Here is an 11,818-nt window from a genome sequence, read left to right on the forward strand (position 1 = left end):
TACAAAATGTTATAAGTATGTTGGCAAAGCTTGTGGCTAAAAATAAGGTGCAGTCATGGAACAAATGTGTAGATCTTTACAACTACGTGTAGCAGAATATTATTTTGATGTATCAGGTTTTTTTCCAGATAATATATATATTTTTTAAGCTGGGGGTCCTTCCCAGTTCAAACTTGACCTCTTGGCAGCCATGCCTCGGGATAGGGTTGTTGCAGCATAGTGCAGATACCAAAGAAGTCAATCCTTGGCCTTTGAGGTTTAAAATATGTTTTGGAAACTCAAGGCAGAGATAAAAACCTTTGTGATTAAAAAGCTTTTGAACTTCAAAAGCTAGAACCATCCTGAGAATAAATTCAGAGAATAACCCAGAGAATAAACTCAGGCCTTAACCACAGGCACATGAGAATATGTGATCAGTCAGAGCCAGTTTTTCCAGTGCCTTCTTTTCTCTTAAAGACTAGAAAAAAATTCCTTAGACTTGTAAAGTGAAGACAGTCAGAGGAGAAGTGAGCTCTAAGTCTGGTGAATCTTTAAGGAGGAATCTATCCAGTGGCCCAACTTGCTAGAGCTTCTGCACCTTTTTTCGTTTTTCTTTTTTTTTTTGAGATAAGAGTCTCGCTCTGTCACCCAGGCTTGAGTGCAGTGGCGCGATCTCGGCTCACTGCAACCTCTGCCTCCCGGGTTCAAGTGATTCTCCTGCCTCAGCCTCCCGAGTAGCTGAGACTACAGGCATGCACCACCACGCCCAGCTAATTTTTTTGTATTTTTAGCAGAGATGGGATTTCACCATGTTGGCCAGGATGGTCTCGATCTCTTGACCTTGTGATCCACCCGCCTCGGCCTTCCAAACCCTTGGGATTACAGGCGTGAGCCACCACGTTCGGCCGCTTCTGTGCCTTTTGAAGTGTAGACATTGAGAAGAAATGTTCGTGTGGCAGGGCCAGGCAGAGAGGGTCTGAGACAATATTCCTATGAACCCAGAGTGGCATGGGACAGTGGATGGATGTGTCCACTGCCCTCTGAGAGGGAAAAAGGAGTAGCTGAGAGCCTGGAGAGGCTTTCCTTTTGGGACATGGAGTCATAAATATGATCAACGTGGTTTGGCAGTTGGAAACCAAATGGGAATAAAGATGTTATGGTAAATGCCAATATGCAGGTATCCCTCTCTGTCCCATTCTTATTCCTTGGTACTTTATGAACCCTGAGAGAAGGAATATGCCAAATATCATTTCAAGTAAACTGAATGAACAAGGATTTTGAGTTGCAAGGATACACCAGAAGGATTTTGAGTTGCAAGGATACACCAGAAGGATTTTGAGTTGCAAGGATACACGCCTGTAATCCCAACACTTTGGGAGGCTGAGATGGGCGATCACGAGGTCAAGAGATGGAGACCATCCTGCCCAACCAACATGGTGAAACTCCGTCTCTACTAAAAATACAAAAATTAGTTGGGTGTAGTGGCACACGCCTGTAGTGCCAGCTACTCAGGAGGCTGAGGCAGGAGAATCGCTTGAACCCGGGAGGCAGAGGTTGCAGTGAGCCAAGATTGTGCCACTACATTCCAGCCTGGGTGACAGAGCGAGACCCCGTCTCAATAAATACATAAATAAATAAATAAATAAATAAAATTAAATACAATCTGTTTTTAATAGTTTATCTGCATATGGTGTATAACATTCAGATGTAAAATCAAGTTAAGCATTTATATCATGTTTGAGACGTCATAATTTTTTTCTCTAGCTCTATGGATTGAATTCCTTCCTTTCCTCCTTTCCTCCTCCTTCCCCCACCAAATAAAACATTTAAGTATAAAGTTCAAATTTCAGGCATTCTACTTTCCAAAACATTTTCCAGGAAAGCATTATGTATTATTAAAGGCAGGGACCGTCTGAATGGGAAAATAGCTTTCCTACCCACCCCCCATTCCAGAATATTGCAATGAAAATGATCAAACCACTGAAGCTTCTAGTAGTTTATCGATTTTTATCATGGGCTTTTGTCCATCCAGTTGCAGCATGACCATTAGAAATAGATAAATTCGGCGGGGCACCCGGTGGCTTACACCTGTAATCCTAGCACTTTGGGAGGCTGAGGTGGGCGGATCCCCTGACGTCAGGAGTTCAAAACTAGCCTGGCCAAATTGGTGAAATGCCGCCTCTACTAAAAAAATACAAAAATTAGCCGGATGTGGTGGCAGGCACCTGTAGTCCCAGCTACTCTGGAGGCTGAGACAGGAGAATCGCTTGAACCTGGGACGTGGAGGTTGCAGGGAGCCAAGATCGTGCCATTGCACTCCAGCTTGGGCAACAAGAGTGCAACTCCATCTCAAAAAAGAAAAGAAAAGAAAAGAAATGGATAAATTCATTGCAGTCTGTTCATTTACTGTCTTGGGGCAAACACTCAGTTAGTGGGCCTTATTCCTTTGCTACTGAGGAGAAAGATGGAGCCTGGGTCTCAAGCCCACCTTTGCTGTACCTTTGCCAAATGGTACTGTATGCTTGCCGGCTAGAAGGAGGGTGAGGGATTTTTTTACAGCCTGAGAATGAGTGTGTGTGAGTGAGGTGGTATCCACATTCTTACATTCTTTTTTTGTTTTGTTTTGTTTTTGAGACAGAGTCTCGCTCTGTTGCCCAGGCTGGAGTGCAGTGGCGCGATCTCCACTCACCGCAACATCCACCTCGCAGGTGCAAGCAATTCTCCTGCCTCAGCCTCCTGAGTAGCCGGGATTACAGGCGCCTGCCACCACCCCCGGCTAGTTTTTGTATTTTCAGTAGATACGGGGTTTCACCATTTTGGCCAGGCTGGTCTCGATCTCCTGACCTCAGGTGATCCATCTGCCTTGGCCTCCCAAAGTGCTGAGATTACAGGCATGAGCCACCACCGTGCCCCGCCTGAGCCAACACTGCGCCCGGCCATTCTTATCTCCAAGTCATTGCAGTTTCTTTTTCCCAGAAAACAAGGGGTTAGATGTTGCATTTCATAAAACTAACCAAAGTTCTGTTTACTGATGCAGCACAAGAGATGTAAAAAAAAAAAAAAAAAAAAAGATAGTGGGCATTATTATATCATTATAGTGAGAATAGCCCTGGATTTTGAGTCTAAATGGTTTCAGTTCTTTGTCATCTTTGTGGTCTTCATTTTTGTTTCTGTCTTTATACATATTTTAAAATAAAACATCATTAAAACTATATAGTTCAAAAATATTATTTTTCTTTTTAAAAAATTTATAATAGAGACGGGGTTTCACCATGTTGCCCAGGCTAGTCTTGAACTCCTGGGCTCAAGTGATCCACTTGCCTCGGTCTCCCAAAGTGTTGGGATTACAGGCGTGAGCCACCGTGCCTGGCCTCAAAATATTATTAATTATAAAATATATGATACATACAAAGGTGTATTAAAACCTCTGGCATTTAAAGAATATTGCTAAAATAAACACCCATTTTTGTACCATCCACCTTAGAAATAGAACTTTACAAATATCTTTAATAGCTTATGAATCACCTGGGGATCATTTTAAAGTGTGGATTCTGATTCAGTAGGTGTGTGAAAGAGTCTGAGATTCTGTATTTCTAACAGGCTACCAAGTGACCCAGATACCAGTGGGCCAAGGATCACGCGTGGAGTAGCATGATCTGAGATGGCTCCTGTGTGCTTCTCCTAATTCTATCCCTTTTCTCTCCATAAAAGGTAGACACTTTCTTAAATTTTGCATCAATTATTCCTTGTTTTATTTTAAATAGTTTATCTGTAATACATTTTTAAACATTATAACTGTTTAGTTTTGCCTATTTTAAAATTTTATACAAATGAAAAAGTAAGTTGTACATTCTCTGTGACTTGCTTATTTTATTCAATCTTGTGTTTTACAGCCACATTCATGTTGATGCAGAGACCTGTAGTTCATTAATTTTTGCCACTTGTTAGTTTCTGATGTATGAATAGCCTCTTTTTTTTTTTTTTTTTTTTTTTTGAGACTGAGTTTCATGCTATTGCCCAGGCTGGAGTGCAATGGCGCGATCTTGGCTCACTGCAACCTCCGCCTCCCAGGTTCGAGCAATTCTCCTGTCTCAGCACCCCCCTAGTAGCTGAGATTACAGGTGCCTGCCACCATGCCTGGCTAATTTTTGTATTTTCAGTAGAGATGGGGTTTCGCCATGTTGGCCAGGCTGGTATCGAACTCCTGACCTCAGGTGATCCACCCGCCTCAGCCTCCCAAAGTGCTGAGATTACAGGCATGAGCCACCGCGCTCGGCCATGAATAGGGCCTATCTTATGCATGAATTTCTATTGTTGATGGACATTTGGTTGCTTTCACTTTTTTGCTATGACAAACAAATTTCTGGTACATGTTTTACAGTGCAAATGTGCCAGAACTTCTCTAGATTATATGCCTACGAATAGAACTGCAGGATCATAGCGTATATATATCTTCAATGTTTATTTTGATGCTAAATTGTTGTTGAAAGTGGTCAATCCAATTCACACCCCACCCCACATTCCACATCCACTAACACTGGGCTGGTCAGATTTTTTTGGAGATTAGGTGGCTGTAAAAGTGTATTTTGGTATGGAATCAACCTGGGTGTTCTACAACAGGTGAATGGATAAAGAAAATTGGTATGTATACACAATGGAATATTATTCAGCCATAAAAAAAGGATGAAACCCTGTTATTCCTGGCAACATGGATGGAACTGGAGGACATTATGTTAAGTGAAATAAGCCAGGCACAGAGAGTTAAAAACCATATGTTCTTACTCATATGTAGAAGCTAAAAAAAGTTGATCTCATAGGAGTAAAAAGTAGAACAGAGGGTACTAGAGGCTGGGATGGGTAGGGAAAAGGGAGGAATAGGGAGAGATTAAAGGCTACAAAATTACAGCTAGTTAGGAGGAATAAATTCTAGTGTCCTATACCACTATAGGATGACTATAGTTAACAATAATATATAGTTTCAAATAGCTAGAGGGAGGATATTGAACATTCTCAACACAAACAATTGATAAATGTTTGAGGTGATGGATAAGCTAATTACCCTGATCTGATCAATGTACATTATGTGTATCGAAACATCAGTATGTGCCCCCATTAATATGTACAATTGTTATTCGTCAATTAAAAAATTAAACAAAAACAAACCACATTGCTTACCAAAAGCCAAGAAAGTGTATCTTGAGATTTTTAATTGCTACTTCAAAAAATGAGATTTTCATGTTTATTAGCTAACCAGGTCCTTCATATCTTTACTAGCTGTGAGAACTCATATGAACTGCTTAACTTTTTTGCCATTATCAAAATTACTTAGTTTACTTTTAGATATCACTTTGGCCAGTTTTGCTGGGGAGAGGTCACTATTCCCATAGTGACCTATTCCTTCCTATCATCCCACTTCCCACATTAGGTAACATGATGACTTTGTTAATGCTGATTCTCCTCCTAATGCTCATTTTAATGTAGGTCACATGCAATGGTGAAAGAGGATCAGGGAAGAGGACACATTGTTCTTTTCTCACTTCTTGGTCTTTGCTATGCTTTTCCCTCTGCTAAGAACACTCTCCCGGCCTAAACTGTGAGCTCTGGAAGGAGAAGAATTGCATACTTTGTTCACAAATTTAGGGCTAGATTGAGTCATATGTTTCAGTGCTTCTCAAACTTTCACGTGCATGCGAATTATATGGGGATCATGTTAAAATGCAAATTCTTTTTTTTTTTTTTTGAGGCAGAGTCTCACTCTGTCGCCCAGACTGGAGTGCAGTGGCGAGATCTTGGCTCACTGCAACCTCTGCCTCCTGGGTTCAAGCTATTCTCCTTCCTCAGACTTCCAAGTAGCTGAGATTACAGGCACCTGCCACCATGCCTGGATAATTTTTTTTTTTTTTTGTATTTTTAGTAGAGACGGGCTTTCATCATGTTGGACAGGCTGGTCTCGAACTCCTGACCTCTGGTGATCCGCCCGCCACGGCCTCCCGAAGTGCTGGGATAACAGGCGTGAGCCACTGTGCCCAGCCAAAATGCAGATTCTTATTCAGCAGGTCAGGAGTGGGGCCCCAGATTCTACATCTGAAAGTTCCCAGGTGATGACAGTGCTGCTAGTCCAAGGAAAACAATCATGTGGATACCCATTCACTCATTTATTGAACAGATGTTTATTGAGTGCCTGCCATGTGCCAGGTATTATTCTAGACATAGAAGATATAACAGTGGATGGGGCAGGATAATAATTTATCACTCTCAGATTGAAAGCCTGTAAGTATTTATTCAATATTTATATAGTTGAGGTGGATAGCAACTTATAGTCTACTAGTTAAAATTGTACAGTTGAGCCACATGATATGCACATTCAACTTTTGTATTTTTATCTGACTTTCATGCTTTCCAATGCGTTTTTGTTTTGTAGTTTCTTCTTTCTTCATGAGAGTATGTGTTTGTGTGTGTACCACTTCTTGGGTGATAGATTACGGGGTTAAACTTAGATAAAATCACTCTTAGTAGATACCACTATGTTGTACATTATTTAGTTTTATAATTCAAGGAGGTAACTGTGACCTGAAGCTTCAGGCAGCCATCAAATGACTGGTCTCATCATTAGTTCTACTGCCTGTTAGTGGCACCATACAACTTGGGCATGTGATTCAAAAAATGCTGAACAGAGATAGGTCAGTCCAGGCAAGGAGTGTTTTAAAATGTCCACCCAAAGAAACAGTCTACCTCAATTATGTAGAAACATGAGTTAACCAGTACCTTATTTCTGATTTATTCCAGTGATGTTTTACTACTTCTTACAGATGATGGTCTAATCAAATGTCCAGTTGGCCAGTGACACACAAAGCTATGTATTTACTAAATCTCATTTCTTTTTCCTCCTCTGGGTGAAAAAAGGACTGCATTTCCCAGCCTTCTTTGCCATATATTAGCTGTAAGACTGGTTTCAGGCCAATGATACACGGGTCAAAGTGATGTGAGCCAACCTCAGGCCAGGTGCTTAAAAATGCTGTGTGACCTTGACCATTTCCCCCACCATTAAGATCTTGGAGGTCAAAGGGTGAGATGGCAGGATTGCAAGATGAGAGGGGCTCAGATATGGAGACACTGGATGGATAAATTTCCCTGAGAGTCACCTGATGTGTCTCAAATTTAGCATAGGTGGAAAGCTTTGTGGTATGAAGTCACTGACATTTGGGGTTTGTTTGTTACTATGGCATAAGCAATCTGCCTAATAGGTGTTCTGACTGTCAAGCTAGGGCCTACCACATTGTGTTACACCTAATTGCCACATAAATATTTTCGAGATGAATGAATTAGATTAATTTTTACTAAATCTCTTTACCATAAGATTCTAGTCCTGACTTCAACTGAATGTACTAAAAATTTAGTTTATAAGTTAAAAGTAGGTGGAGCATAGGAGGAATTTAGTAAAGATTTGCTGAATGAAAGAAGACAAAAATGAGAAATTTTCACCCTCAGCTTCCTGGAAGGGATTTTTAAATTGTTCATTTTTAGAATGTAGGTAGTAGGTAGGTAGGTAGTTAGGCAGACATGATCAGGGCAAGACAGGTCCCCCCTCCAGGAATGTCAGGCAAGCATCAAGTGATGGTCAGGGGGTTGTTAAACTGTCTCTCTAAAGTAATAACTGGTTGCAGCCAGTGCCAGGGAGAGACAGTCTTCCAATAGATAGAAAACACGTGGGCCCGGCACCGTGGTTCACACCTATAGTCCCAACATTTTGGGAGGCCGAGGTGGGTTGATCATTTGAGGTCAGGAGTCTGAGACCAGCCTGGCCAACATGGCGAAACACCTTCTCTACTAAAAATACAAAAATTGGCTAGGTGTGGTGGTGTGCACTTGTAATCCCAGCTACTCAGGAGGCTGAGGCAAGAGAATCGCTTGAATCCAAGAGGTGGAGGTTGCAGTGAGCCGAGATTGTGCCACTGCACTCCAGCCTGGGTGACAGAGTGAGACTCCATCTCAAAACAAAACAAAACAAAACCACCTAAACCCCTACCCCCTCAAAAAACACCTGAAGCTGATGATCAGCAGCTTCCCCATAAGATGTCAGGAGTTGGGTGAGTGGGCTCATGCATGCATGCTAAGAGGTAAAATGGTGAAGTTTAATTGCTGTGTGGTCTTTTTTTTTTTTTTTTGAGACGGAGTCTCGCTCTTTCGCCCAGGCCGGACTGCAGTGGCGTTATCTCGGCTCACTGCAAGCTCCGCCTCCCAGGTTCACGCCATGCTCCTGCCTCAGCCTCTCGAGTAGCTGGGACTACAGGCCCCCACCACCGCACCCGGCTAATTTTTGCACTTTTAGTAGAGACGGGGTTTCACCGTGTTAGCCAGGATGGTCTCGATCTCCTGACCTTGTGATCCGCCTGCCTTGGCCTCCCGAAGTGCTGGGATTCAGGCGTGAGCCACTGTGCCCGGCCTGTGTGGTTTTCTTCCAGGAACACTTAACTGGCAAGGGAAAAATGCCTCAAGTGAGCATGCCTACAGCTTCAGTAAACACACTGCGCAAAGTGCTGGCGGCCCACTGAGCATGTGCACGACCCACCCCAAGGGAAGAATCAAAGGAGGAGAAAAGAAGACCCAGAACCATGCCAATGTAATAAAACCCCAAGTCAAGAGTTGATCAAGGCACCTGGATCTCTCAAGTTGCCCACTTGGCCCTCTTCGAAGTTTACTTCCTTTCATTCCTGCTCTAAAAGTTTTTCATAAACTTTCACTCCTGCTCTAAAACTTGCCTCAGTCTCTCTCTCTTCCTTAACCCTACATCTGCCCCTCAGCTGAATTCTTTCCCTCCAAGGAGGCAAGGATCAAATTTGCTACAGAGCTGTATGGATTCACCACTAGTAACAAGAACAAAGTATCAAAATTAAACATGCTTATTAGGCTGGGCGCCATGGCTCATGCCTGTAATCCCAGCACTTTGGGAGGCCGAGGTGGGTGGATCATCTGAGGTCAGGAGTTCAAGACCAGCCTGGCCAACATGGTGAAACCCCATCTCTACTAAAAATACAAAATTAGCCAGGTGTGGTGGCATGCACCTGTAATCTCAGCTACTTGGGAGGCTGATGCAGGAGAATCACTTGAACCTAGGAGGCGGAGGTTGCAGTGAACTGAGATCACGCCATTGCACTTCAGCCTGGGCAAAAAGAGCAAAACTCCGTCTCAAACAAACAAACAAACAAAAAACTCATTAAAAAAGTTTTGGAAAATGTTTGAGAAAAATAGAAAAACATTTTTCCTCCTTTAATACTATAATGTACATTTTTTGTATTTTTAGGCTTCTTGTTTCTGTTAGATTATTGTGATTGCACTCTAGATGTTCTGGCCTGCTGTTTTCTGTTATTACATAGTCTTCACAAGCATAATTTGTAATGGTTGATGTTATAATACATCTAGGGAATAAGTTATTTAATCCTTTTCTCTTTTGAACATTTAGGTCATTACCAATTTTTCATTTTCACGTGTGCTGCTATGATAGACCTATTTGTATAGTAAGATTTTCTGTATTTAGAATAATTGTCTTGAGGTATATCTGAAAAAAAAAAGCTTTTTAGTAATCCAAAAATCTCAGGCTGAAACCAACTCCATTCAGATTAGGACTTTGCATTGGTTTAAGAGTATGCTTTCTAATCCAGTGCTCAACCCTGAATTAGGTCTTCAAGGTCAGCTTCATCATTTGTGTGATTCTATAAAACACATGTGCTCACCATATGACATGTACACTTAAAAATAGGCCAAATATAAACATTTAAAACATCAGTTTCCCAAAGCACAGTATCTAATATAATGATGTAACTGCCTAATCATCATACACGTCCCCCTGCCACCAAACCCTTGAGAATTATGAGATACACACACACACACATTTGGCTAAGATACAGACGTACAAGAAAAGATCTGTCTGGATCCGGAGGTTATCATGGAACAGTTCAGCAAAATGTGGTTGCAATAAGAAATAAGGACATCTCTATCCTGGTTATCTCTCCTTTTAGAGCAGGAAAAAAGAACTAAGTCACTTGTTGCCCATTCCCAGTTCATGAAATCAGTGGCAAAACAGAAATGACTGTGTTGCACCTTGTCTGATGTTTCTTGGAAGTTAAAATAAGCTGCCAATAAAGACTCAACTTGTGGTCGTGGTGTAATTGAACTATCTCTGGTCGTGATGTGAAATCCCTGATTTTAGATACTCACCCTCTCACTCATGGCATGACTTTAGGTAATTAATTTATTTTTTCTGAGTCATGTATCTTTCATTTGTAAAATGGGATCATTGTAACAAAGGGTGCCTCACAATATGGTGGTGAGAATTTGATATGATAATGGGTAAGAAGATGCTTTATAAACTGTAATGGTCTGTACAAGATATATTTGCTGTTTCTCATTTACTTTTTCTATCTCCTCCAAAACCAGGGCTGCTCTTGATTGGTTAGGTTAATTCATAGTGTGCTTTGGAAGATGTTATACCTTCCTCATTCCAACAAGTCACCTTGCAGGGCTCAGCCGGGAAAGATGTTGATCTGAAGCTTCCTCTGCAGAGCGCCCTTCACCTCCTTGTTGCGGAGGCTATAGATGAAGGGATTGAGCATGGGAATTATGATGGTGTAGAAGACAGACACTACTTGGCCATTGGTATTGTTAGTAGATCCATGGGGCTGAACATAGGTGAAAACCACGGTGCCATAGAAAATGGCAATGGCCAGAAAGTGGGAGGCACAAGTGGAGAGGGCCTTCTCCCTCCCTGCTACTGAGCGCATCCTCCCAATGGCCACCAAGACCAAGCAGTAGGAGGTGAGAATGATTGCAGCAGGCAGAAGGGTGACCAGAGCAGAAAAGACATAGAGGACCACTCTTGCTGTGGCTGTGTTGGCACAAGCCAGGTGGAGAAGGGGTGGTATGTCACAGTAGTAGTGTGTTAGCTGGTTGGGCCCACAGAAAGGCAGGGCAAAGACATTTCCAGTCTGGATAGCGGAGTTGGCTCCACCAAATGCATAGGACGCAGCTACCAGCTGGAGACAGGTCCCCCTGGTCATGATAGAACCATAATGGAGGGGTTGACAGATGGCTAGGAAGCGGTCATAGGCCATGGAGGCCAGCAGGAAGCTCTCAGCTGTCACATGCACTACAAAGAAGGCGAGCTGGACCACACAGCCCTCAAAAGAGATGGACTTGTCAGAGACCAGGAAGTTGACCAAGAGCTTAGGTGTGACCACAGAAGAGTAACAAATATCAAGAAACGAGAGGACATTGAGGAAGAAATACATTGGGCTTTGGAGATGGGAGTCTGTGAAGATGAGTGCCATCATTCCCAAGTTGCCCACCACTGTTATGGCATAGATGAGCAGGATGGCTCCGAAGAGAAGCTCCTGGAGGTCTGGATAATTGGAGAATCCCTGTAAGATGAACTTGGTGACTGGGGTGTGGTTGCCACTGGCAAGGGCTAGTTCTCCAGGTGTCATCTGCAGAGGTTACAGTTGGCAATCACTCAAACAGTATTACTTGAGCATGTCTACATCTGTGCAAGGTACAATGAGGAAGAATTTCAATCTGTTTTGTGTTGCTATTAAGGAATATCTGAAACTGGGTAAATTTATAAAGAAAAGAGATTTATTTGGCTCCTGGTTCTGCAGGCTGTGCAAGCATGGCATCAGCATCTGTTCTGGTCAGGAACTCAGCAGGCTTTTACTCATGGTGGAAGGCGAAGGGGGAGCAGGCATGACACATGGTGAGAAAGGGAGCACAAGAGAGGGCAGGAGGTGCCAGGCTCCTTTAAACAACCAGCTATTGCATGAACTAACAGAGCAAGAACTCACTCATT

The 11,818-nt window shown here is 42.5% G+C and overlaps 1 protein-coding gene across 1 annotated transcript; it reads right to left on the bottom strand.

Annotated features, from left to right (window-relative positions):
- Nucleotides 1-10,499: 10,499 nt before the first annotated feature.
- Nucleotides 10,500-11,459, bottom strand: LOC466590 (olfactory receptor 5AP2-like). Its single transcript, XM_521989.6, has one exon. It carries the CDS (start codon nt 11,457-11,459, stop codon nt 10,500-10,502), a length of 960 nt encoding a protein of 319 aa, XP_521989.4.
- Nucleotides 11,460-11,818: the final 359 nt, after the last annotated feature.

Source organism: Pan troglodytes, chromosome 9 (assembly GCF_028858775.2).
Source record: "Pan troglodytes isolate AG18354 chromosome 9, NHGRI_mPanTro3-v2.0_pri, whole genome shotgun sequence".
NCBI lineage: Eukaryota > Metazoa > Chordata > Mammalia > Primates > Hominidae > Pan > Pan troglodytes.